The sequence below is a fragment of the Cetorhinus maximus genome, chromosome 9 (assembly GCF_964194155.1).
Source record: "Cetorhinus maximus chromosome 9, sCetMax3.hap1.1, whole genome shotgun sequence".
In the NCBI taxonomy this organism is placed as follows: Eukaryota; Metazoa; Chordata; class Chondrichthyes; order Lamniformes; family Cetorhinidae; genus Cetorhinus; species Cetorhinus maximus.
This window is the reverse complement of record NC_135887.1, coordinates 6,952,610-6,980,362: the sequence shown is the minus strand read 5'-3', so window position 1 is coordinate 6,980,362 and position 27,753 is coordinate 6,952,610. Positions and strand designations below refer to the sequence as shown.

At 39.0% G+C, this 27,753-nt stretch overlaps 1 protein-coding gene and 1 pseudogene across 19 annotated transcripts in view; one reads left to right on the top strand and one right to left on the bottom strand.

Annotated features, from left to right (window-relative positions):
• Positions 1 to 27,753, top strand: part of myo18ab (myosin XVIIIA b) — a 257,823-nt gene that overhangs the window by 161,231 nt on the left and 68,839 nt on the right. For all 19 annotated transcript variants that reach the window (XM_078547990.1, XM_078547989.1, XM_078547987.1 and 16 more), the window contains 8 exons: positions 723 to 963; positions 4,576 to 4,685; positions 6,921 to 6,986; positions 19,956 to 20,084; positions 21,780 to 21,923; positions 23,795 to 23,884; positions 25,795 to 25,914; positions 26,929 to 27,040. In XM_078547990.1, coding sequence (XP_078404116.1) covers positions 723 to 963; positions 4,576 to 4,685; positions 6,921 to 6,986; positions 19,956 to 20,084; positions 21,780 to 21,923; positions 23,795 to 23,884; positions 25,795 to 25,914; positions 26,929 to 27,040 — 1,012 coding nt within the window. The remainder of the gene's footprint in view (positions 1 to 722; positions 964 to 4,575; positions 4,686 to 6,920; positions 6,987 to 19,955; positions 20,085 to 21,779; positions 21,924 to 23,794; positions 23,885 to 25,794; positions 25,915 to 26,928; positions 27,041 to 27,753) is intronic.
• LOC144684151 (cytochrome b-c1 complex subunit 8 pseudogene) lies at positions 17,632 to 17,880 on the bottom strand (annotated as a pseudogene).

The following is a 27,753-nucleotide window of genomic DNA, read 5'->3' as shown; positions in this document are numbered from 1 at the left end:
AATATTAATGCTACAACTGCGTTTTCATCTTGCTAAAACTTCGAGCCTCAAAACTGTTTCTAATAACATATTAATGATTGAACATATAGATTTCCATTTTTACTAGACTGTTTTAAGGAATGCATAATCTATATGTTTCATGGTCATCATATTCACTAAAACTGAATTTTCCAGAAATTTTTAATTTTGTCCAGTTCATAGAAAAAATTACTTTTTATGTGCAACAAGTTCTTTAAGGGAGTATGGGAGCTCTGAAGAATGGTCATACGGACTCAAAACGTTAACTCTGTTTCTCTCTCCACAGATGCTGTCAGACCTGCTGAGTTTTTCCAGCATTTTCTGTTTTTGTTTTAATTATGTTGCGCTTGGCAACATGATTTTACAGAAAACATTAGCTCTTGCTGTTGACTTTGGGAACCTTACCGAAAGCCTTATGAAAAATCATGTATGCTACATTAACTTCATCTGCTTTTTCTATGGAATTGGCAATTCTTCAAAAGAACTCTTAAGTTTTGTCATGTTGCTGGCTGTGCTAATCAACTTGTCCATCTTTAAATGCTCAGTAATTTCGTCTCAAATTAAGGATTCTAGATTTCTATTCTAGATGAAGTGTTTAAGAGTAACATACAGAAAAAGTACATGAGATGTCCTTTTTTTTTGTGGTGTTCATAGAAAAAATGTACAACCTATTTGATACCTGAATTAAGTTTTTTTTTTCACAGGATGCACTTATTGACACAATCAAGAAGTCTAAGATTCATTTTATCCACTGTTTGCTGCCAAAGACTGATGCTTTCACTGAAACAAAGGTGTCTCCAACTCCTTCTTTCAAGTCTGGAATCACAGAAGCTGATGCCCAGGCTGAAAACTTTGAAGCCGGTCTGATGCAGCTGGATCTACCACTGCTTCGAGCCCAGATTAGGGGCTGCAAACTTCTTGATGCCCTTAGAATATATAGACAAGGTAGATTCTGTTAAATTTCAAGTTTATGGATCAGTTTTCAAGGCCTCTGTAATAAGAGTCTGTTTTTTGTGGTTTCCCAAACATGGGAATAACCATTTAAAAGACATAAGACCGAATTTTATGTGCCCCTGGCAGGCGTGTTTCCTGCATGGAGGGTGGGTGGGGGGCGGGGGGGCATGTTAAATGTGGTGGGCGCCCATTTCACCACCTTCCCGCCCACCCAAGCTCACCCCCATATTACGGGGGCGGGGGGCAGGGGCTGAAATTGGCAGCCCGTCCGCCATATTAAAGTAACTAATAATATGCTGCCCATGGCATAATACGTTTGGCAGCAAGAAGTTTTTAAGCTCAAATGGTTAAAAGGGCAGGAAGACAGTGGGGGTGGTTGCAGCTCTTCGGGGGCTATCCTTTGCTGATCGCAGGGCAGCCCTTGGACTGAGTCATTCCCCCCACCTTCCTTCCTTCCTACCCATTCCCTCTCTCAAACCCACCCTCTCACCCCCACTGCCTCTCTCCCTAATGCTGTCAAATCATCCTGGCTCTGGGGATCCTAGACCTTGGGCTCCTACGTTTAACTGCAGTCCTGGTAGCTGCCGCAGGCGCCTTCCTGGCATTGCCGGGACATCCACCCCATTGAAGGACGGAAGTCCTACTTGGCCCTTGGTAATGAGTGGAGCTCGTCAGCTTTACGCCGCCATGGTTTCTGGGTGGGGGCGGCGGGGGGGGTGCAGCACCATCTGCCTCCTCTCCCACCCCACCCTGCCCCGCATTATTTCGCCCGCAAGGGAGTGTGTTGTGTAGGGGGTGGGTGGGCAGGGGATGTGGAGTGGAAGTTTGTATGGGGGACCTGGACATTTAAAAAATTTCTTGTTTAGAGGCCAGGTAAGAGTCAACCACGTTGCTGTGAGTCTGGAGTCACATGTAGGTCAGACCATGTAAGGACGCCAGATTGCCTTCCCTTTTTAATTCCAGATTTTTATTGAATTCAGATTTCACTACCTGCTGTGGTGGGATTTGAACCCGGAGCATTACCCTGGGTCTCTGGAATACTAGTCCAGTGACAATATCACTATGCCAATGCCCTTATTCTACTGTGTGCATCTTTTGTCATTGATAGGTCCCTCTCCCAGAAGTCAGCCTGATTGTAAGGCTTGGCTACTAGTCATGCGAGGAGAACTCTGGTGCATGCTGCTGGAGCAGATGTGTCTATCTGTATCTGGGGGGGGCAGGGGTGTGCGTAAAGGATGGTGGTGAAGGGTGGGGGAGAAATCCAACTCTCACCCCCAGGGGCCAGTTGTATGACACAAGCAGTGCTGTAAAGGGACTACCTTCTACCCAAAACTGTCTTCACTTCCCTTCAGTTGCTGGATTTCCGAGTCCTGTGAAACCTGGCCAACCACTGTAAGACTTGCAAACATGTTGAGTCATTGGTGACCAGCCTCCTTAAAATATTTTAAATTGGCTACTTGCCTCCATTAAACATGGATGGGGGTGGATTGGGGTCAGGTTTCAGATTTTAAAAAAATTAACATCTGACGCAATCCCAACTTTACTGGTGTTCACTATCAAAACTCAGCTCATTTTCTTTACCACCATGTTATTTAAATGGGTACAAAGTTTTAAAACTACTTGAGGCTGATAAGAGGTTGTATGCTTATTTTAGTTTTGAGAACTCCTTACGTGTATAACTATAATTTTAAGATGTTGATTCCTAATTGTTCTTGAAGGTTTTTGATATTTGAGCATTTCACATGTTGGGAAACATTTGATAGCGGTTGACTAGGAAGGATTTTTTGTCTTGATCGCATCTCCTTTTATCTTCAATAAATATTTAATGTTAATTATATTGATCAATTTAAATCTACAATCCTGATGATGAATAAAGCAATTAGTTATTTCTATCGAAGGAGAATAATCTCTTTGCAGTAAGATTGAATACACTTCCTCCGTAAGGATCTACAATAGATAGTGGATGCGCATTAAGTAGCATTTCTACAACTATACAGTGAAATGCTGGGAATTGGTGCAAGCCCTCTCCAAAAGCTTATCTGATGCTACTTTGGTCACAAAGTTTCTAAGTAAGTATTTTCTCAGTGATTGGAGAGAAGTTCAGTAAAGGATGTAGTTTAACCTTTATGATAGGAAAGTTTTTAGAAACAATAACCCGGGACAATGTTCAGTCACTTAAACAAATGTGGATTAATTAAGGAAAGCCAGCACTAATTTGTTAAGGGAAATTCATGTTTAACTAATTCAATTGAGATGTTTGGTGAGTTGATTAGGGTAATGTGGTTGGTGTGGTTCACATGGACTGCCAAAAGGTGTTTGAAGTGCCACATAACAGGCTTGTCAGCAAAGTTAAAGCCCTTGGAATAAAAGGGACAGTAGCAGCATGGATACAAAGTTGGCTGAGTGGCAGGAAACAGAATAGCAGGGAACGCTTGTTTTTGGACTGGAGGAAGGTATAGAGTGGAATTTCTCAGGGGTTGGTGTTAGGGCCACTGCTTTTCTTGATCTTTATTAATGACCTAGATTTGTGTGTGCAGGAAACCATCTTAAAATTTGCAGATGAGACAAAATTTGGAAGTATTGTGAACTCTGAAGAGGATAGTGATAGACTTCAAGAGGACATAAGCTGGTGAAATGGGTGGACACGTGCCAGATGAAGTTTAATACAGAGAAGTGTGAAGTGATACATCTTGGTAGGAAGAATGGGTAAAGGCAGTGTAAAATAAAGGATACAATTCTAAAGTGGGTGTGGAGCAGAGGGACCTTGTGGGGGGTATTTGTGCACAAATCATTGAAGGTGGAAGGGCAGGTTTAGATGGAGGTTAATAAGGCATACGAGATCCTGGACTTTATAAGTAGAGGCACAGAGTTAAAAAAAAACAAGGAAATAATGGTGAACCTTTATAAAACATTGGTTCCATCTCAGCTGGAGTATTGTGTCCTATTCGGGCACCAAACTTTAGGGAGGAGGTGAATGCATTTGAGAGGGTTCAGATAAGATTTGGGAGAATGGTTCCGGGGATGAGAGACTTCCATTGCATGGATAGATTGGCAAAGATAGGGTTTGTTTCCTTGGAGAAGAGAAAGTTGAGAGGAGAATTGATGGAGGTGCTCAAGATCAAGAGGGGACTAGACAGAGTAGATAGGGAGAAACTGTTCTCATCGGCAGAAGGGTCAAGAACCGGGGTCATTGATTTAAGGTGATTGGCTAAAGCACCGGAGGCGACGTGAAAACATTTTTACACAGCGAGTGGTTAGGATCTGGAATGCACTGCCTGAGAGTGTGGTTCTGGTAGACTCAGTTGTAGTTTGCAAAAGAATTGGATAATTATCTGAAGAGAAAAAATTTACAGGGCTACAGGGAAAAAGTGGGGACTGGCTGAGTTGCTCATACAAAGAGTCAGCATGAACGTGACAGATTGACTGGCCCTCTGTGCTGTAATCATTCTGTGATTATTGAAACTGCTGCTTCCCTCCTTTATTCCATTTTAAACCATATTAGTTGACATGAGAATAAAAGTTTTCATGCCTTTTTGATAAAGTGGAGTGAGTAAAATTTTTTTAAAAAAGTAAGCAGTGTCCTTCTTTCATTGCAATCTGTAGGTTATCCAGATCATATGGTGTTTTCTGAGTTTAGACGACGTTTTGATGTTCTTGCACCACATCTAACAAAAAAGCATGGACGTAACTACATTGTTAAAGATGAAAAACGGGTGAGTTAACTGTGGCAAGACATTTTAATGCATCAAATTTGAGCATTGGTCTTTTGATTAGGCATATTCTACCCTATTAATTTTAACCTTCCCATTTTTATGGAAGACATATACTGTTGAGTGATACAAAACGTGATGGAAATATTAGTTGAAAATGTGTAAAAATGCCTGGATCCATCTATCTCAAAGCACTGTTAATGAGGGCTACAACCAAGCTCTCTTTAATTAGTCAAGAAAACAAATATTGAAGCAAAATGTTGGTTAGCAGAAGTCTCAAATCTGTTTTGAAAAATGTCATTACACTAGCATTAAATGTTCTTCCAAAATTAATATTTGTACCATACTATTTTCCAGTATTAAAATACTAATATTTGAATGTGCAAAGTACTAGTTTGTGATTTTGATCTACAAAGAAAGTTGTAGCACTCTAAGGATTACCCCAAACTAATAACTTTACTCTATTTACACAATAGCAAAATTGCACAAAAACAGATTTTTCAGTAGCAATGTAAACACTTCTAAGAAAAGAATGAATTATTGGCCGAGAGCAGAATCTCTCATCCTGCATGGACTGATGTGAACCATGGACTGTGCTTCACAGTCTCTGACTTCAGGTTGCTACAAACAACTGACCTAAGTCTCCTTTGAATTTCATTTTTTAAGTTAAATGTTGAGCCATGTATGTAGGCAGTTTGCCTTCAGTTGCATGAGTTTTCTTAGATATCACGTTTAGTTTACCTCATCCTGATCCAAAATGTACAGAATTGCTATGAGGCAGAAACCAGACAGATGTTCATTTCTCTTCTTGTCACAGGAGCACATGTAATTGCATTACATGACCCAAGGAGGAAAAAAGGTGCAATACCATAAGCTAAATTAGGTAAACAATTGAAAACTGATTGCTGATAACTGTTGTCACTGGCTAGCCTTTTTGAACTATACTCCGTAGCATAAGAGGGTTAAATTGTAGAGTGATGTTTGACATAGAAGTAGCCAGATGTTTAGTATCTTGTCACTTTTTAAAAAAAAACAATGATTGTCAGAATAGTTAAATGATGGCGCTGTGGGGTTTGACCGACACCTCATTCATACGGTGCAGTATTTATTGAAATGTTAACTGGAAGATTGTTTGTTTATGAAACTGCAGGCACACAGTACAAGTGAAAAATGATACCTTTTGTGTAGCCTCCATATAAGGCAGTATATGTTGTGTAGTGAACTCATCACTGTGGCAACGAATGAACACAAAAATCTCTTCAGTATGCAGTGTTTGGACCCTCTGTTTCAAAGTATAGCATTGTAAATTCATCACAAACAAACTTATGAGAGGCAAACTTAGTGTTGCATACAGGAGTTTCAGGCATTCTATTTGATCTGAGCTACTGCAATTGTCTTTTTCACTTGGAGGCATTAGAGTTGAAATGTTTTAGCTGTAAGCTCAAGCTTAAGTGTTTATGTTTAAAATGCAGAGTTAACTATTAGCTTAGTTTGAAATATGTGTTTGTGCATGAACTATTTAAAGTGATTATCTAGCAGTGCTATCACTTTTCTTACTGAAACCAGTTCTGATGTATTGGCTCTTACTATTGTGTTTTTCGAATGTGTTATGCAGAGATGTAGTCAACAAAATTAAATGAAACTTTAGAAATAGAAATCTAAGATATAAATATTACAATGCACTCTTTATCCAAAGAGAATGATAGGCTTGTCAAAGTTGTTATAAATTGCTAGGTTTTTAAAGAATATTTTAGAGTAGGAATCAAATTATAATTTGCTGTTAATATATTCTTATCTGTCAAAACTTATTTGTTTAATTTGATAACAGAAGTGAATCATGTTTTTGAAACTAAATGCAATCAATACAGGTTATTAGCCATATTATGCTGGTTCCGCTGAAGAGCGGGAGTGCAGATTGGGAAGTCCTGAGAATTAGAGGCGGAATAATCCGTAATCCATGCATCTCCAAAGTCAAACTGTTGAAGGACTCTGCAACCACACTTTTGGTCAAAATGGTGCACAAACTTGAGCACAAACAGGCAAAATTACTTGAATGGCTGAGAGTATTTTTTTTGAAACAATGTTTTTTAATTCATTGTATCCTTAGAGTAAAATTCTGACCTGGAAATTCTAACCTTTAGAGATTATATACTACATAAAAAGGATACATTTGTAAAAGAATAAAGTCATTTAATCTACTCTTGATATTCACCATTTATATTTCTTTTTCACTTTTAGGCTGTAGAAGAACTTCTGGAGTCACTGGATTTAGAGAAGAGCAGTTACCACATAGGCCTTAGTCGGGTAAATAATATGATTTCAAAAATAAGTAGTTTGAGCTGATAAGCAGGATAAGTAGCCACAAGAGTTTATATTGCCTTTTTGTCTCACAGGAACAGGGAACCAATGTCACTTCCTAACCCCTGTCTTGCTAAAGAACAAGGTCAACACTTCATGGTTAGCAAAACAAGTGGTATAATTGGGTACTTTTAGAAGTTGAAATAAAAATAGAAAATATTGGAAAAATGCAACAGGTCTATTGTTGTCAGAAAGAAATTAATCTTTGAGACCTCCTTCCTGGAGCCTTAATGTCCATTTCTCCATCTCTTTAGATGGTACTGATTTGCTTGAAAAAAAAACGATTTCCAGCATTTGGAACTTATTCACTTCACCAATATGACTCTATGTATACTTTAGTATCTCTTAATCAAACATTAAAAGTTTGCATCTCTGTGTAGCTAATGCATTGACTTTGATTATAATTATGATTGAATTTAGTTTTATTTTGTATCTGACAAGTAGTATTGAATTGTTTTACTATATAAATATTTGAAGTATTTGTCAGATTAGATTTTAGTACAGTTGTAAATTACTGAATTCTTCTAGTAGTAGTTTTGCTATTCTTAAGAATCAAGCTTTTTTTTTTAAAAAGAAAGGTCGATACATTTTAAATGACTTGAAGTTGGCACAATGAAAAGTATTGGTTAATACTGCAGGTTAATCACATGATTTAGAAGAATTAGGCCTGTAGTAGCAATACATATTGGATATACATTTCTTGTTCCAGTCCTACTCAGGGCCCCCTCCATCAACATTTTTTCTGGTACATTGATGACTACATTCGTGCCGTTTCTTGCTTTTGCCTGGAATTGGAAAACTTAATCAACTTTGGTCCCAATTTCCAGCCTTTACTCAAGTTCACATGGCCCATCTCTGACACCTCCCTTCCCTTCCTTGACTTCTCTGTCTCCATTTCTGGGCTTAGGCTGTCTATTGATATTCATTATAAGCTCACTGACTCCCATAGATACCTCAACTACACTTCCCCAAACCCTGCCTCCTGTAAGGACTCCATTCCATTCTCCCAGTTTCTCATTCTCCATTGCACCTGTTCTGATGATGCAACCTTCTCCAGTAGCGCTTCTGAAATGTCTTCCTTTTGCCTCAACTGAGGCTTCCTCCCAATGTGGTTGACAGGGCCCTGAACTGTGTCTGACCCATTTCCCGCACTTCCACACTCACCCCTATCCCTTCTTCCTTGAACCGCGGTAAGGTTCCCTTTGTCTTCGTTTCCACCCCACTAGCTTCCACATTAAAAGATTCATCCTCCACTATTTCTGTTACCTTTTGCATGATGTCACCAAACACATCTTCCCCCTGCCCTCGCAAGTGACACCCTGCCCTCCTCACCCCTTCCCTCGCCAGGGTCTGACTGACTGGCCCAGATGGTCCCCAACCCTAGTTACCTGAACTCTGGGATTGCTGGTCCAGGAATGCTACAGTTCTATCAGTGATCACTGCTCCCAGATCAGCACTTTGATTGGCCAGCAGTTCCTGGAGGCAGGATATTCTGCCTCAGAAGGGCTTCAGGCAACTAATTGCCTGAACCACAAAATCTCGTTGTTGGCTTCCAGGACGGGCATGAGGGCACAGCATCCATGTGAAATCCTGGGCATTTTTTTGAGGATGCAAGAGAAGGTGCTATATAAAGGCAAAATTACATTTTTTTTTGTTTCAATGACCGCGCCCCCTTCCCCTCCCCCCAGTTTTATAGGGCGGCCACCAGATTTTACAGGGCAAATTGTTCACATGCAACTGGTAAAATAGCCATTATTTGGCACTTAATGGTCTCAATTGGCTTAAGGGTGGAAAGACTGCACACCAACTCCTCTGCTACTGGTAAAATGTATACATAACATCCACTACTTTTCCACTATACACTGATTTTGTCAAAAAAATTCAATCGAATTAAGTATGTACAATCTGTAACTTATAAATTCGTATTGACTGCCTCTAATTTATCCATGCCTTTTCAAGTGTTCACCAATTTTATCCCATATTATGCATGTAATGGAGAGGTGTAACATTATCCTCTAGTCTATTGCAAGAATATTTTTGGAAAAGATCCGGTTAGTGCCTCTGCTGTGACCTCACGAGCATGCCTTAATATTCTGGAATGCATAGCTTCTGGACCTGATGGTTTCCACGTTGTCAAGTTCAATATAATTTATTTTAAATATTTATCTCCAGTATCGTCTACATCGTCCTTTAGTACAGCAATAATCATATTTTTGTCTTTATAAAAACTGAGGCAAATTACTTAAGTACCACAATCATTTCTTTTCAGTCAATTACAGCAGTTTCCTTTGTGTAAGTCATTCCATTCATTATATGATCTTTTTGCTTCCTTTGTGCTTGTTGTTATTTCCTATGTTATGAATTCTCACAAGGACTGCAACAGTGGCACTTTTTCCACTCTTGTCACAAGGCCAGCCACTGGTATCCTCTGTTTCCACTGGTAGACAATTTTTTTGTTGTTTCCTTGAAACATTTTGAGTTTTCCCCTCTCAATTTGGTATATTTTTTTTTTCCCAATTAAAGATTCTCTACCTTGAAACATTGAACTCTACCTTTTTATTAAGAAGCAATTGGCCAGTACCTTTTTTTAAGGCACTGAAGCTGTAGCTTTGAACAGCTAGAATTGCTCAAGTTCCTTTTTGGTGATTACTCATTCCAAAGCACACAAATTGATAAATATACTACAATTTGTTAGAGGAAATGATGAATATGATCAATGAATTCGACAATGGTGGGGGTGGGGGAGAAAACATGAGTCACTGTATCATTAGGATAAAAAGTGACTAACAGTTTAATTAATTGGGGCAAAAAAGAGTTTTTTAATAAGTGGACGAAACAATACACAGGCAAGGGTTTGACATTTATTTGTGTATTTTTTGGAGTATTGGAAACAAGCATTTTCAATTGATTTTAAAACTTTTTAATGTCTTTACATTGACCTATATCCAGATAGATATCGATAAACGTGTTTGAGACAGTGTTAAATTTTAAGCTGTTCCTTTACAAATCATTTCATACTGTATATGATCCCATGAAAGATGTATGTGCCAAAGTTTGCACCAGAAGCTTTTAGGCTAAGACATCAAATCTAGCATCCATCTATGTTGAGCAATGATCAGATTTTGTTGTATTTATGGTGGAACAAAGGTTTCAAGCCTGGTTTTGATTATTGAACTTAAACCTATTGGTTGCTGGTAAGATATCTTTGATCATGCTTAAGACAGCGGCATCTTAAGCATTCCTGTCTTTCAAAGTGCTATTGTACATACTGTTGGCTTTGTAGCATTCTTTTAATGCGTTTTTGGGGAGGAAACTAATAGTGAACTGGCTAAACCTTATATTTGCTTAGTGGCCATAGACGTATTCTCCATGCAACTAAAAAGAGAAACCAAATCAATGAGGGTGGGAGAATAATATCGCGAATAATTTTTACTTGGGGCAATTTTAATACTGTTAAAATCTGCCAATTTTATTGCACTTTCTGCTTCTTGTTTCATTGCTTAATATAGATGTTGAAATTGTGTACCTAAGAATGTGAACGTACAAATTTTGTACAATAATTGTATCCTTAATGGCTCTTCTCTACCCCCCCCCCCCCCAATACCCATCTTCCAAAAATTTAGGCAACTATTTAATTGCTGTAAAGGATCTTAAGTGATTTTCAAGTTGTTCATTGTGGCCTTGTAAAGCCCATCTGGCTTTAAATATCTTCTCCATTACTAGTAGACTGGATTACATTTTTTTTGGAAGATCATCCTCTTGGTGTAACATGCTAATAATACTGATGATAGATTAGGCATCCTGCACCTCAAAGGATTTCTTTTCATGCTGTTGTAGCTTCTGTCTTTTGTCTCCTTGACACTATGGTCAGAGCACTGCATAAAAAAGTTCTGCACTAATTTGCAACCAATAACTATCAATTCAAATAGGGTCTCTGTGGAAAATAATGCAAATCAGGCTCATTTTTCTTTTTTTCAAAAAGAAACCTTTCTTAAGGCAATTCAGTTGCTTTAGTCTTTATGTACACAATTTCAGCAAAGCTTTTTAAAAACATGTCCAAAGATTCTTTTGTTGAGCAAGAAAATTATTGTGGAACATATTGTTGAAAGATGCAAGCATGAGAACATCCAATCATATCTCTCTAAATTTGTTACGTTATCTACAAAACTGAACTTTCTTCTACAGATTCAGATATTCAAGCAACTAATTGCATGTTCATGATAGTTGAAGCACAAACATGAATCAGATGTAATACAAGTCACAAAACTACACTATTGCTATAGTGAAAATATTTGGTCTGCAATTTCAGTATTCAGAAATTTTTCAATATTTCTGGTATATCAATTTCCTTGAAGTTATTTGTTGGCACGTCAATATAAAATGGAATTAGCTGGAGTTTTTTTTTAGATATGTTTTGTACTTCAATCTTTCTAAAATGTAATGACCAGGTCACAATTTTTTAATACATATTGATAGAACTGAATAGCTTACTATAAAAGTAATTATTTTACAGAAACTTACATCAATATTACTTTTAAGATGTTACTTACTGGACTTTTCTGGGAATATTTAGAATGATTCTAATACATTTTAACCTTGAAATTGCAATAATGCAGTAGGAAACATTGAAAGAGATTGTACAGTTGTGGTAATCACTTTGTTATGTAGCTAATATAGGTGATAGCTCAACATTAATCTGCATTGTTCAAAATTATATTGTGGCTGTTTAGAATGTGTAGAAGTTAATTTATCAGTTCTTGAGCCACTGAGATGATGTAACATTGTAGCATGAATACTTTTAAAGTGAGCATTTTTTTAAAAAATGGTTGTTATAGTATTAAGAAAGTATTATTTAAAATATTGCTGATTTTTACTACATTATTTTGCAGGCAACACAATTTAAGTGTCTATGTGCATGTGTTTGTATTATGTATTTGTGTTTAGTTATTTGTACAGTAGTGCAAATTCCATGAAGCAAGAAATAGGATGCAAATTGTTCTGCACTCATCATCTTATGACTAACAAGCTTTGTATACCAAGCTGAAATATTTGACAAACACATTCCTTCATTCACCCATTTCCTGTTTGTGGGACTTGTAAAGAAATTGGTTGTTGTATTTGCCTACATAACCAATGATGCCCATCAAAAGTAATCCAACGTTGTAAAACTCTCACATGCTCTGAGAATGCGACAAGTGCTCTTTTTTTCTTACTCTTCATGGACTTGCATTCTGCTGATGATTTGTTAAATAGTGTTGCCTAATTTGGAATAAGAATGCTATTTTATACTTACATGAAAATCAGCTCTCTGGGAGTCATTGCGTCCATGTATAGATAATGTGTACCAAGAGAGGATTTTAGATTTTGTTGTTCAATTAAAATGAAACTTAATTGGATTATTACACTGGCACAAGACTCAGTAACTAAGGGCTTCAGAGGGTGATCAACTCTATTTTTACGAAGTATTCTATATACTACAAGTACATTTTTTGACATAGTGTAACTAATAAGTACTTCTGACCCCAGAAATATATGACTGTGGCGTTTTCATCACAAAACTCTTCATTTATTATAATACAATTATTAGGACTTTGTAGCATGTTTGATAAAATTGTAGACATAATATAGGAAATGGTGAAGCCTCACACTTGGCTGAAATGAATGATAGTACTCAAGAATAGTGGGGAATGAATTAACTGTCTCATTCCCACTGACTTTTTAGTTGACCTTTTCCTTAGGCCCTGCCACTGGCCGGCTAATGCACCCACCTGAATCCTTTTTAATATTGAAATTGGGGTCATATAATGCACATAGAACAGTGATTACCATTTTAGGGTCGTGTTGGGCTGAGCAAAACTGTGCACGTCTCCACGCAGAAACAGCTGGCTGTCCAGCTGAAGAGGAGCCTAGTAGATAAGTTTAAATGTATTTAAATGCTCTCCCACGCTCCAAAAAAAACCAACCTGGGCCATTGCAACTCTGCGCTCCCCTCAGACCCACCTACCTTTTGGTCTGGAGGCCAGCCGGTAAAGATGACATTGTAGTGACTCAGAGCCAATGTGCTGGCTGGAATGCTTATTTTCCGCCCACAGCCCACGAGCCCTATGTTAGTGAGGTGCAGCCATCAAAATGGGCAGGGCCTCCCATTGTTGCTTTCAGATGACTGGAGGCCATTCTTTCCTGGCTGGAAGAGAGGGGGAATAGAAATCTACCCAGGTTTAGTAATGCTGTTACACTTTGTATTACATCCAGATATTTTGCAAGTTGTTATATTTTTCAGTTATAGATTTCTTTACTTATAAGCACTGCTACCAAAAACCATTCTGCTGAATCAAAATAAATACTTTAGTAGAATCCAAGATATGGAGTGTAAAAAGTGACACAATCTTATCGACTTGTGGTCGAAGAAATTTTAATATCTTTTGAAGCCATTTAAATTAGCAATTTTGTTGCAGTAAATTGGGGATTCCTGCTGTGAAATATTCAAACGAGTTGAATGCAAGTTGTTCCAATTACTGACAGCCATTTTGAGGAATTTAATTATATGGTTATATATTCTGAATGATATATAAAATATATTTTGAACTATATCTCAATTACCCAAAAACTTACAATTTCTGCCTGTGTCTGGTAAATAACACCCATTAAGTATAGAAGTCTCAGTGACTCAGTTATCAAACCTATATGTAGTACAAGTTTTGTAGGCCAGTGTGAATATAACATAAATCCCCCTTGTTTCTGATTAAGCATCTGATCCTTAAAAAAAAAATCTTGGTATCTTTTTGGTGGGCTAACTAAATACATCCAGTATTTTAATGTTGAATTCATGTCTCTAGCCATGGTTGATGCTTCTATCTTTTTAAGAGTAATATTTGTTGCGGGGCTTAAAATATTGCGCTTGGTGGAAAACAGTCGCATTCTTTATTTTTTAGACTGTTATGATTTTTGACATTTTAAATCCTGCTGATAACAATAGTGCTATTTAACTAGCAATCCCACTCACCTAATTTTAAATGCATAAGTATTTAAGGAGGAAAGGCAACAACGCTGCATAAAGCCATAGAATGTTATTGAGCACTGCGTATTATGATGATGCAGACTGGAGAACATGTTAATTGGATTTTGTTACAGATGGTAGATCCTTCTATCCAGAAATTCTAATTGGTGTAGAAATGGTGGCATGATGGTAATGTTTCTTCAGATTTCATTGCTATATTCTGTTGTCTTTGAATTTTAACAATGTAGTCTGAAATCTTTTGAAACCAAATAGTTGAATTATTTGATGTTCTTTAGTTACTTTTAATGAGCCTCAAGTTTCATTTTGTTGCATAAATTGCATAACTTTAATTGAATGGTCTTTGAGATTACAAAACCAAATATTAGCTAGTAAAGGCATGGTATAATACTGTATGTTGTTCAGATGATTCGATACATCTTCAGAATGACAAAAGTGAACAAGATCAATAGATTAAATCGGTTAAACCAGTTAAAACTGGTTGAATGAACAGATTTTATTTTCTGTTTAGTGATGGAAAAGACTATTCGTTTAATAAGTAAGTTGCTGTAAAGCATATACTTTTTTCACAAATGCAAGCAAATCTATTCTGGATAGTATATTTGTGTTATAACTTATGGACATCAATATAGTACCATGGGATCATACAACAGGAGAAGACTATTTGGTCTCCCCAAGGGTGTTCTACTATTCCATTAGATGGTTGATCTGTACTTCAACTCAGTTGTTCTGCATTTGATCCATATTAAAACATAAGAAATAAGACCAAGTATGACACCCCTAGCTTGTTGCACCATTCTATATGGTCCTGACTGGTCTGCCTCAATTCCACTTTCTTGCCTGCTTCCCATATCCCTTGGTTCCTTGCAGGACCCAAAATCTGCCCACCTCAGCCTTAAATGTACTCAACGATGGAGTATCCACAACCCTTTCTTTGAGTAAAGAAATGTCTCATTTCAATCCTAAGTGATTGATCCCTTATTCTGTGACTGTGCCTTGTCTTCTAGATTCCTCAGCCAAGGGAAACAACCACTGTGTCTACCCTGTCAAGTATTTTCAGAATTTTGTTTGTTTCAATAAGATCACCCTCTCATTCATCTAAACTCCAGAGAATATGGCTCAATTTACTCAGCCTCCCATCATGGGGCAACACTTTTATCCCAGGAACAAATCTAGTGAACCTTCGCAGAACCACCTCCAGTGCAAGTATATCCTTTCTTAGCAATGGAGACCAAAACTGTACACGGTATTCCAGGTGTGGTCTCGCCAAAGCTTTCTTAAATTGTGTAGCGATTCCTTATTCTTGTACTCTAATCCCCTTGCAAAAAAGGCCAACATGTCATTTGCCTTCCTAATTGTTTGCTGCACCTGCGTGCTAACTTTGTTTTCCTTGTATGAGTACACGCAAGTCTCTCTGAACATTATCACTTAGAAATCTTGTGTTTCTTAAAAAGTATCAAAGGCCTTCTTGAATTCTCTATGGACATGTGCAAAATCTTGCCAGTTGTGCACCTTCTTGGCCACTGGACATACCGTTGCCACTGTGGTTGTGTGCCTTCTCTAGTACTGGACATGTGCAGAATGTTGCGCGCATTGCAGAATCAAAGACCTATTCTAGCATTCGCTGTCAAGTCTAGGGCCTGAATTTTCAGCTCGGCGGGTGGGCACGATCGGTGGCCCGGCATTAGCCGGGAAATGGACCACCGACCATGATTGGCCCCCGACCGCGATTTCACGCTGGGTGGCCAATTAACGGCCAGTCAGCATGAAGCACACGCTGAAAAGCTCAGCGCTGCCGGGGGGAGGGGAGGGCGGGCAATGACTTTAGCGCGGGCGAGCACTGAGAGAAAGCTCCATGAAGGCAGAGAGCTGCCCCAGGGAGATGCAGACCTGATAACCACGAAATAAGGTTTTGAAAATCAGAAAAAAAATGCCTAAGCATCACAATCAGGCGCCCGAACATATAGATGATAAAAATGCTGTCCACAGATTTTTATTTTTATTTTATCTAATAACGGAAACCTCATCCAGCCCTTGGATGAGGTTTCATGAAAAATGCCTGGCCTCTGCCTAATTCGCCCATCTGCCAACCATAAGGGCCATGAAAAGTCAGAGACAGTTGCACCATTAATGGGCTTAATTGCGCTCTCAATTGTCAGTGGGTGCACTTCCAACTTTTGCACGCGCCCGCCGAGCGAAATATCGCGCGAGTGCAGGATGACGTCGGGATGCTCGCCTGACATTCTCTCGCGCTATTTTACGCCTGGTCGGGTCGAGTGTGCGCCTGCCCATGAGGTGTAAAGTTCTGCCCTAGGATCTTTTGTAATTATGTTCACAATAAGGACAGGTATCAGTAATTTGGGCCAACTACCTTATAGCAGGAAAAGCGGGCCGCAAACCATATAGAAACCAAATACTTTTTAACTACGTAATAACGAAACTATGCAATTCAGGACGACTTAAAGTGGGGTATCGATGTAATTGGGAAGCATTTGGCAGTAGAAGACGATATTCTATTTGTATATGAAAAGGCTCAAGTTTAAAGGTTTACATGGAAAAATTGTTTCACAAATAAAGCATCTATTGTGGTTATTCACTGTATTATAGTGGAACCTGTTCATCTCACATGGGTTTCACTGTATTCGGAGTTGGCCAGTTAAGTAGTCTTGACTGATCTTTTCCCAAATTAGGCAAGTTCAGAAGATTTACAATCAATTGCTAACTTAAATTTATTTCATTCAGTGATCCTCGAGGGTCATACTGAATTTGTCCATTTTTAGATGTGTGAGCCTGAATTAAATGTGATTGTGTTTTACAAAAAGGATTATGCTTTATTTTTGAACGGAGAGACAATTTTTTCAGTGAAAGTAAGCAATTGGGCAGCAGTACCCTTGGTACATCATTAGAAATTGTCCCCTCCATGGGGAGAATTTTCTGTATGTTGGGAGGCTGGTCGGGAGCGGACGCAGAGCCGATCGCCGCCTGCGATCGACTGCGCGCCGGCATTTTACTGACGCATGGCCAGTAGCGCTCAGCACCACCTGTGCGGGCAGGGGGAGGAGGGAGAGTCGGGGCCTGCGCTTTTTCGTGCATGCACGAAAGAGCGCAGAAATCTCCCTGGGGCACGGAGCTGCCTCGGAGATTAAGTACACATTGAGAATTTTTTAAAAAGAAAGATAAAAATTATTTACACACATCCCCTCGTGACAGTATCACATGAGCTGGGGCATGTTTATGATTCATGCAAAAATTATTTATTTATTTAATAAAACCTTCAGGAAACCTCATCCCGCACATGGATGAGGTTTCCTGAAACACGCGAAGGCCGCTTAGGCTCTTCGCCTGCCTGCCAACCTTAAGGTTGGACGGGCAGTGTTGATGAGTTCTTTAATTAGTTTTTAATGGCCGTAATGGGTTTTTGACAGTTCGACGGGCACACACCCGCCGAACGAAAGATCTAAAAGATGCGCGGTGACATCAAGATGCACGCCCGACGTCACCGCGTCATTTTATGCATCAGTGTGTTGGGCCTGCCCCTGCATGCCGACGTCAAAATTCTGGCCCGTATACCACCATTCATTTATCGTTGACAAAGTCAGCTGGGTTCTTCCTCGGTAATGATTCATGTTCATGGTTGGCCCAGCTATAAATAAGGTACAATGCCACAGATGGACGAACAATCTGGAACACTTAACCCTTAAATTGCCTCCATGTATTGGGAATGCCTTTTGAGAAGTAATTTGCAAATGCCCTCAGTTCAAAGGGAGAGATGGTGTAGGTGACTATGTGCTGTAATTTGATCAGGTTTCCGAAGTGGTGACCCATTTTGCTGCCACTAAATCCAAAGTCCTTCCCGTCTCCTTGGCTTCGATGTGTATAGTCTTGCATTCGGTTTCAAGCTGGTGAATTGGAATCAACGCCTTTTAAAAGTACAATTAAAATAATTGATTAGTAAGCAGACTGATACTTGACACTTAATACAGGAAGTGTTGGTTTCAATTGATTATTAAGGTAAACAAAAGACTGATGCCCAAATGTTTACTATTAGAGAGCAGAATAATTTTGCTTGAGCTGGAGCTCAAATTGCAAATGTCATGAAGCTATTAATGTATATAATATTTTGGAAAATATTTTTCTTTTAAAATGGAGGTTAGTCTATGGGCAGAATTTTCTGCCTACTGGGTGGGCAGGCCCGACCCAATCTCTGGCGGGTGGGGAGCCGATCCCCGCTGGAGAAGCGGGCCCCGCCGCCATTTTAAGTGGGCGGGCCAATTAAGGCCCACCCCGGCGGGAAGCGCTATGCGCTCCCTGTGCGGGCGGGGGGGGGGGGGAATTCCCCAAATGCGAGAGTGCGCTCTTTCGCGCATGCACACGAAAGAACGCACATCTCCCTGAGGCTAACTACTGCCTCAGGGAGATTGCTGAAAGTTGTACAAACATTAAAAATAGAGAAAAAAAACAACTTAACATGCCCCCCCCCCCTCATGTGACAATGTCACATGAGATGGGACATGTTAATAAATTTCACAAAAACTTTATTACACTTTTTTAAACCCGACATGAAACCTCATCCCTCCGGTGGATGAGGTTTCATGTTTTTTCTGTTGCCCGCCGGGGCTCCTGGCCTGCCCGCAAACCTTAAGGTTGGACGGGCAGGTCCTTTAATTGTTTTAATGATCCTGTCAATGGCCTCAATTGGCCATTGACAGGTCGGCGGGGGCACAGCTGATTTTGCTGCGCCCCCTTCCTGAAAATTTAAATGGGGCGCGGTGACGTCGGGGTTCCCCCCCAACGTCATCCCACGTCATTTTGTGCGTTGGCGAGCAGGCCCCGCCCCCTGCTCACCAATGGCAAAATTCAGCCCTATGGGTATGTCTTAATTGGATTAAAGCCAACTAGTCTGGGTGGTTTGATGTACTAGTTTGAGATGTAAACAGCGAGATAGCGTGCATTTGCATTTTTTGAATAGAGCACTCAAGAAGTGGGGTGAAAACTTGACACCTATCTAGCAGCTACCAAGCCATATGTTTATATTACTAATAAAATTGGTACTATGAAAGGGGTTTCATTGTTAAAAGGTGAAGTTCAAAAAGGTTGTCGATACAATGAGAATTAACATTCAATGGGGCTGGTAGATATAACTTCAGTAGTTTTCCGGTGTGCAGGCAGAGACAACATAAGATCAAAAGGCAGCTGTAAGCCTCCAACTGGCTCCACAGTGGAAAGAACCTCATTTTGAATCCGTAAGGTGAAAATGCTTTGCCTGGTGTTTTGGTTAAGTCTATGGGTTGTTGTTGCCTTAATGGAGATTAGTTTGGGAATTTGTTAAAAGCTATGATCGTAGTAATTTGTAGCCATGTGTACATATATTTTAACCTGTGTAAATTAATAAAATGTTTCATTTAGTTTAATGTAAAACCTCAAACTAGTGGTCTGATTCCTGAGTTTGGAGTCGCATCTCAAACATAACACTTAAAATTATTGATTAGGACAGTTGTTTAAAGTTTCCCTCTGGGATTTTTAAATAACTCCGCTTTACCAACTACATCGGTCATAACACAAACTACTTTTAAATATTGCATATGTGAATCTTTGAATCAAGCAATTTTATATTTTAGCTTGAATGATGTAGTATATAAATGAAATCACTTGTAATTTGAAAGTCTAGGATATCAAATCTTGTTTGAATGTCAGGACTGCAGGAAACCAGGAATTAGAATTGCAAACTTTTGCTATTGGCTAAAAAGATATAAGGGGTTTACACCTGAATTGAATCGAATTGAAATTCAACCTGGTGAGCATTACAATTCTGACCCTATCAGTTAGTAAAATAATACAAGTCTTGTGACTGTGTGTTGGATATAATGTTATCTAATTGTTTTTTATTTTGTTGGCCACAGGTGTTTTTCCGAGCAGGGACTCTGGTTAAATTGGAAGAACAAAGGGATGAACAGACCAGAAGGAATATCACACTTTTCCAGGCAGCTTGCAGAGGATACCTTGCAAGACAGTATTTCAAGAAGAGAAAGGTATAATGTCTTCAAAAGTTTCATAAACCAAATGCAGAGCCCATTCTAAACGGTCATATTTGTATTCATTTTCCACTGTATAACAAGGCTATTGGCCCATTAAGTCTGCACAGGCTATTATGAAGAGCAATCCAGTTAGCCTCACATCCCTGATCTTTCCCCATATCCCTGCAACATTTTCTCCTTCAAGTATTCATCCAATTTTCTTTAGAAGGCTACTATTGAATCTGTGTCCATCATCCTACCAGGCAGTGTATTCCAAATCTGAATCATGACGTTAAATAAAAGCTTTTTCCACATAATTTTAAACTGCTCTGTCAAATCTCCTTTTAGACTTCTCTGCTCTTAAGTAGAACAACCTCAATTCTCTTATCTATCCGAGTAACTGTATTCCCTTATACCTGGAGTCATTATAGTAAATCTCTTCTGTACCCTCGCCAAAGGTTCATATCCTTCCTAAAGTGTGGAGCCAAGAATTGGATGCAGTGCTCCAGTTGGGGCTGAACAAGTATTTTATAGAGCTTTAGCATAACTTTCTGGCTTTTGTACTCTTTGCCTCTGTTGATAAGGCCCAGGACTACATTTGCTTTATTAACTGCTTTGTTAACCTGGTCTTCCCACCTTCAAAGATTTGCAAACAGCACCCTCCCAACTCCCCACCCCCCCCTACCCAGTGTCACTGTTCTTGCACCCCTTAAAAATTATATCACATCTTAGGAAGGATGTGAAGGTCCTTGAGAGGGTGCAGAGGAGGTTTACCACAATTATTCCAGGGATGAGGGAATTTAGCCTCCACATTAGATTGGAGAAGCTGGGGCTGTTCTTTTTGGAGTAAAGGAGATTGAGGGGAGATCTGATTCACGTGTGTAAGATTATGCCAGGCCTAAATAAGGTGGACAAGAAAAACTGTTCCCACCAACTGATGGTGCAGTGACTTAGGGGGAACACAGATTTAAGGTTTTGGGTAAAAGATGGATAGAGGGGATATGAGGAAAAACTTCTTTATGCAGTGAGTGATAATAATGGGGAATTCACTGCCTGCATGGGTGGCGGTAGCAGAAATAATGAATGCTTTCCAAAGGAAATCGATAAGCACTTGAGGGAAATAAACTTTCAGGGCTGTGGGGACAGAGTGGGGGCAGAAATGGGACAAACTGGTCTAAAGAGCCGGCATAGACTCGACTGGTGGTCTCCTTGTTCTGTACTGACTCTGATTTTATTATTTATCTTCTGTTGAATCTCCTCATTCTTCCTACCTCACTTTTTTGTGCTGAATTTGACCTGCCACATGCATGCATTCCTCTAGCTTATGTCCATGATCTGTCTTATTCAGTTCCTTGTTATTTACTATACTTCCAAGTTTTGTGTCAGACATTGAGACGTTGAAATTGTGCCTTGTACCATCAAGTCCAAGCCATTAGCTTTAGCCCTTATCCAAAATTGGAAGTTAAGTTCTAATGTTTATCAGTGGCAGCCAGACTTCACTCTTGAATAATACCTTGGCACAGCTTAAATGTGGAATTCCCAGCTTGCTAAACCCCGTTTTGCATGGAATGGTGCACTATAATTAGTCCAATTTGTATTGTAGAAAAGTTTCTACTTTCCTTTTATAGAAGATGATCTTGGTTGTGTTTTACTTCAACAGATATGATTGGAACAATTTGACTAAAGCTAATTTAATGCATCCTCTTTCAGATTCAAGAACTAGCTATTCGCTGCATCCAGAAAAACATTCAAAAGAACAAAGGAGTCAAGAACTGGCCGTGGTGGAAACTGTTCACTACAGTTCGCCCACTAATTGAGGTTCAGTTGACAGAAGAGCAATTACGGGGCAAAGATGTAAGTGTTTGTTAATTTGACTTAACATTTTAGTTTGGTAAGTTGTAGATATATGTTACTGAATTTTTAACAATATTTTAAGCCTACACTTTCATTCTTATCACAAGGATTTGTTGTTTTGAGTTTGACTGTTTAATATTGCCAGTGAGTGGCAGGCATTTTAATCATCAGGGGTTAAATTTGTAATCTTTGTGTTATGTGTAGCTCAGCTTCTGACAGGGTAGACTCAGAGGCACTGAGAAACTGCGAAAGTTATGGCTTTAATGGAATTCTGTGAAGTGTTAAGATCTCTTCTTTTATTGACATTATTTCCTCCATGCCATACATTCAAAATGTATAGAAAAGATATACTTCTTTAACATATTTGTTAAAATTGATGTGTACCCTATGAAAGCAGATGCCAATTTTTCAACTAATATTTGAAATTTGATTAAAAGTTTCAGTTATTGGGAAGTATAATATTAAGGCTGTCATTCATGAGATCTAATCCTGTTGTCTGAATATTTTTAAATATAAATGTTATAATTTTTTGATTGCATATACAGATTGTCACATACTTCAGTTTTCACCACTTTTGGTATGTATACAGGCATCTCGCCACCAAATCCTTCCACTGCTTGTGTTGGAGACATGCCACCTTTGGCAAAGTATTAATGTCTTTAAAGAACAACCATTATTGGGCCGCAATTTATGCCAACCTTGAAGAAAGCTTCACAGAGATCTAGCGATCTTGGTGACAAGAACTTTATCTCTGATGACGTGCAATTGTTTGTAGCATTGCCAAATTGGGATTCCTAGCATTGAGCTATTTTAAGCTTATGCTTACAAAAGGAATTATGCCATCACACTGTCTAAGCAGTCAATCACTGAAGAATTTTCACAAACTGCAAACCAGAAATAAAAAAACAATAATAATCAATCCAGTTTTTCAAAACTTTCCAAATCCAGTTTTTCAAAATAAAGATTGGGGAATATACATGGGGTCAAGGTAGAAACTGAAATAGCATGAAAAATATCTTTTGAAAAAATTTAATTACTTAAATTCAGTTTAAAATGTTTAATAATTGCGCATAATGGAAAAATTCAACAATGCTACTTTTTAAAAGCCAGATCTGTTCAGCAGAAGTTATTACTCAGATTGCCATTAAAAACCCAGTTATACCACGTTGAACAAGACTTAGTTTTTTATGGGGTTTCTAACCAATATTGGTGTGGAAAAGGGGGAATTCTCACCAAATCAATTGATTTTTCTGATTGCCAGCTCTAGGGGTAGAGGGGTAGGGTGTGGGGCAAGGGGTGATGGCCACAGTGGAGCCCATGGCGGAGCAGTGAATGACAGACCACACTTTAGGGCTTTCATATTAATCTGTGCTTGTGCTAAATCCTGAAGTTAGGTCAGACTCGGGTAATGGTGCTGAGCGCTGCCAGTTCACTGTGGAAAAACCTGACAAATCATGGGCCAGTGAAAACGAGCTTATTTATGCCTATGTGGATTTCAGTGTTATAATTATATTTTTGTGTAGAAGTGAAGGCTTCAAGATGTCTTTTAAAAAATGAACTGACAAATTGATTTGGACATTGTGAATAATTTCGCGTTTTGCATAAATTTTCATGTATCAAGGTGTATCTGTAATATAAATTGTTGTGTAAGAGATGGTGTCCATTGAATTTTGAGAAGATGAGAAATGTAAAACTTTCTAAATTTATTGCAATTTCAAATCTGTTTAACTACCCTAGTACATTGAACAAAAGTTATCTAAATTTTCCATTAAAATAATTTCATCTGTTGAAAGTTGAGGTTCAAATTGCATTTCATTTTGTCACTCATTAAATAAGAGCTAACTCTGAAACATGGTGTCTCACTGTATTAGGAGGAGATTCAGCAGCTACGCAGCAAAATAGAACGGGTTGAAAAGGAGCGCAATGAGCTGCGGCTAACCAGTGATCGCTTAGAAAGCAGGGTAAGATGATACTTGTGAACTTTTTGTACATTTGGTATTGCAGTCTGTGCAACAATCATTATTTTGGGATTATGAACACAGTTAATTTGATGCAGTATAGCAAATGATATATGGAATTAAAGTGCTAAACCTCCCCAAATATTATGGCTGTATTTCAAAATGGAGAGCCATTATTACACTTCAAAATCAATGAAATAGAGCAGTGTAGTAAATAATTAAAAGTGATAATCGACCTAAAGTTAATGGAAATCCTGTTCCGTTAAGGCCAGCAACTGCAAGTGGCTTTGTAAGGCTGCATTTTATTTTAATTTGATAATATTCCAACACGTGTAGTTAAAAGCTAAAATACAGATAACTTGAGTTGACCCATATGATGTAAATCAATGTTACAAGATATAAATGAAGGGGTAAAAAGTAATTTTGTGCAACCCGTAATTTAGTCAATGAATAGCTACGTGATTTTAATATGCTAACAACCTTTCAAATGTAATGTTTAGTTTGCTCTGGGGCGAAAACCTGCATCAAGTGTGAGCAGATAGGGAAGTCAACTTCAAGAGTATTGTGGGTTTACATTAATGACATTCAGTTGGTTTAGAATCCTGCTGATTCCACTGTTGAGTACAGATTATTTAATTCCTTGCTTACCTAGTGCTGTAGGAGGGTGGCAAATAAAACAATTTTATTTTGCAAGAGTAAATACAGCCGCCTTAATAATATGTCAAATAATCTGTAAGAAATATGGTGCAGAATATAATTTTAAAAATTGAGAATGCAGTACACAACATAAAATGCAGCATTTCTGGACCCAATATAGGAAGACTTGAGAACAGCTATTTCGTAGAATTTTGTAAAAATGCTGTTGCAGGCCTCAGAGGAAAGAAGTTTGGTCCATGTATAGTGTGCACATTGAGCTAACTAACTAGATACATACACCATACTTAATATTGGCATATAAAACACACTCTTGTCTAACAGACATTGTGGAGTTTTCTATCTATTTCTGTGTCTGATCTCTTGTCTGTATAGGTGGGCAGAATTTAATGTTCCTCTCCCCCCACCTGCATCCAGGAGCAAACCGGGCAGGAAGGCAAATGTGGTTTTCTGACTCCCCATGATTAAGACAGGCAAGGGAGGTCAAGGTGGGCCTTCCTATCCCTAGGTTAATGGAAGCTCTTAAGTGACCAATCTACCAGCAGCGAGGGAGGCTCAATCCACATGTGCCGGCCAATAGGTATAGCCTGGTAGGCTGCTTTTGGCCTCAGGATAGTGAGGGGGGTGGTGTGGGGGTGCGGTTCTCATGATCGGGCAACCTGTGCCCGCGGAGGGTACTGCTGATGGCAAGGACTGGCCCCTCAAAGCCTGCACTCCACACAGCCACTCCCCTTCTCCCCTTGCTGAGATCTGCCTGACTCTAGCCCTGTCAAGCCTGTCCCACTCACCTCCCCTCTGGATCGCCAGCAATGCCTCTGGGGCCTGCTGCAGTCTCTGGAAACCCAGCAGCTCTTTAGCCCCAGTGATGGCCAATGCAAAGAACTGGGAGCCCCAATGGCAGGCAGCGCTTTGCTGGGTTTGCCATTTAAATTTGTCAGGGCTTCTGCAAATGGCCGTGGCAGGGTTTCCACTGGTTTTCTGGCTGGTGAATGGGACCACTGCCACAGCCATCAAGTTCAGGCCTGAGAGTCATAGTAAAAATCAGGTTGGCATCCATTCCTGACCTGCACATTGAAGCACTATTAATTTGCTGCACATCAGTTCTGATCTAAAATCATTTTCGAAATATGGTCATTTTAAACAATGGATTACAGATACCGTACCTGCAGATTAATATCTATATTTTTTACAATAATATACACTTATAAAATAAAATGTAGAATGGACAGAAGTATTAATTAGTCTGATTTCAATAACAGCTGGGAGACCTGACGTCAGAATTAACAGATGAGAGAAACACTGGTGAATCAGCTTCTCAACTTCTAGAGACAGAAACTGCAGACAGGCTTCGATTAGAGAAAGAAATGAAAGAGTTGCAGGTAGGTTAAATTTCTGTGATATTGAAACTCTGGCAGACATTACAATATATTTTTGATTTATACCATGTTATGCAATTGAAAAATGTGACAGAATGATTATCTGTGATTTTCGGTGAAGTTTTTATTGTGGAACTAGTTTTTAACTTGGGAGAAATTTCCAGAATTTGGGCCCTAAGCTGCTGAAGGCAAAGCTGCCAACAGTGGAGGGATTAAAACCTGAGATGTGCAAGAGGGCAGAATTAGAGGAGCACAGAGATCTTGGAGGACTGAAGGAGGTTACCGAGATGGTATGGGAAATGGAAGTGATGGAAGCTTGGCTAAACGAAGCAGCAGAGCCAAACGGAAACTTGGATGTTGATGACTTTGGTTCATTGCTCAGTTTCATTACATAGAGTACATAGCACAAAAACAGGACATTTGGTCCAAACATTTCATGCTGGCATTTCTGCTCCTCTCAAACTTCCTCACCTTTTCTTCCTCTATTCCCTTCTCCCTCATACGGGGACATGGAAAGATTTGAAAACAAGGATAATAACTTTTAAAATAGAGACCGGTTCCCAGTAATATGTTGTTCAGTGACCACAAGGGTGATGGGTGAGTGGGATACAAGTTAGAATATGAGTAGCAGATTTTTTGGACGAGCTCATGTGTTTGGAGAGTGGAAGATGAAAGACCAGCCAGAAAAGCATTGGAATAGCCAGGTCTAGAGTGAATATTATCTTGGATAAGGGTTTCAGCAGCAGATGAGCTCAGGCAGGGTGGAGATGGGTGAAGTTATGGAGATTAAAGCAGGCAAGCTTGGTGGTGGAACATACATGTGATTGGAAACTCATCTTTGGGTTAAATAGAATGCCTATTAGGATAAGAACAATTTCATTGTTACCAGGACATGTTTTTATAGTATAAAATACTAGTATGTACATCTGCAAGTTTGTGATGCAATGCCAGTTATTTAAAGATTTTACATAAATTTTGAGAACAATTGATTGTTATTGTAAGCATCTTGTATTTCAGGCCAAACATGATGGAATGAGGAAACAAATGGAGTCAATGGAAATGGAAGTGATGGAAGCTCGGCTTATCAAAGCAGCAGAGCTAAATGGAGACTTGGATGACGATGACTCTGGTTAGTTGCTCAGCAGTTTCCATACATAGAATATACAGCACAAAAACAGGTCATTTGCCCCAACCATTCCATGCAGGCTTTTATGCCCCACTCAAGTCTCCTCTTATTTTCTTCACCTAACTATCTACATAATCCACTATTCCCTTCTCTCTCATATGTTTATCTAGCATTATCTTAACTGCATCAATATATTTGTCTTAAATGTTCCTGTGGCAGCGAGCTCCACATTCCCATCAGACTCTGGATAAAGAGGTTTCTTCTGAATTCCCTATTTGAATTCTTGGTGAATAGCTTGTATTGGTGGTCTATAGTTTTGCTCTTCTCCATAAGTAGAAACACTCTATGTCTACTCTGTAACTTTCATAATTTTAAAGACTTTTAGTAGGTCATCTCTTCAAGAGAAAAGTGACCCACTTATTCATCATTTCTTGATAGGTATAACTTCGCAATGCTGGTATTTGTAAACATTTCTTTTGCACCTTCTCCAGTGCTTCCATATGCTTTTCATTATATGGTGGCCAGAGCTGTACACAGACTTCAAGTGTGGTCCAAGGTTTGATATAAGTTTAATATAATAACTTCTTTACTTTTCAATTCTATCCCTCCAGAAATAAAGCCTAGTGCTTGGTTTACTTTGGTGCTTGTTTTGGGCTTATTAACCTGTGTCACAACTTTCAGTGATTTTATATTTGTACTCTAAGATGTCTTTACTC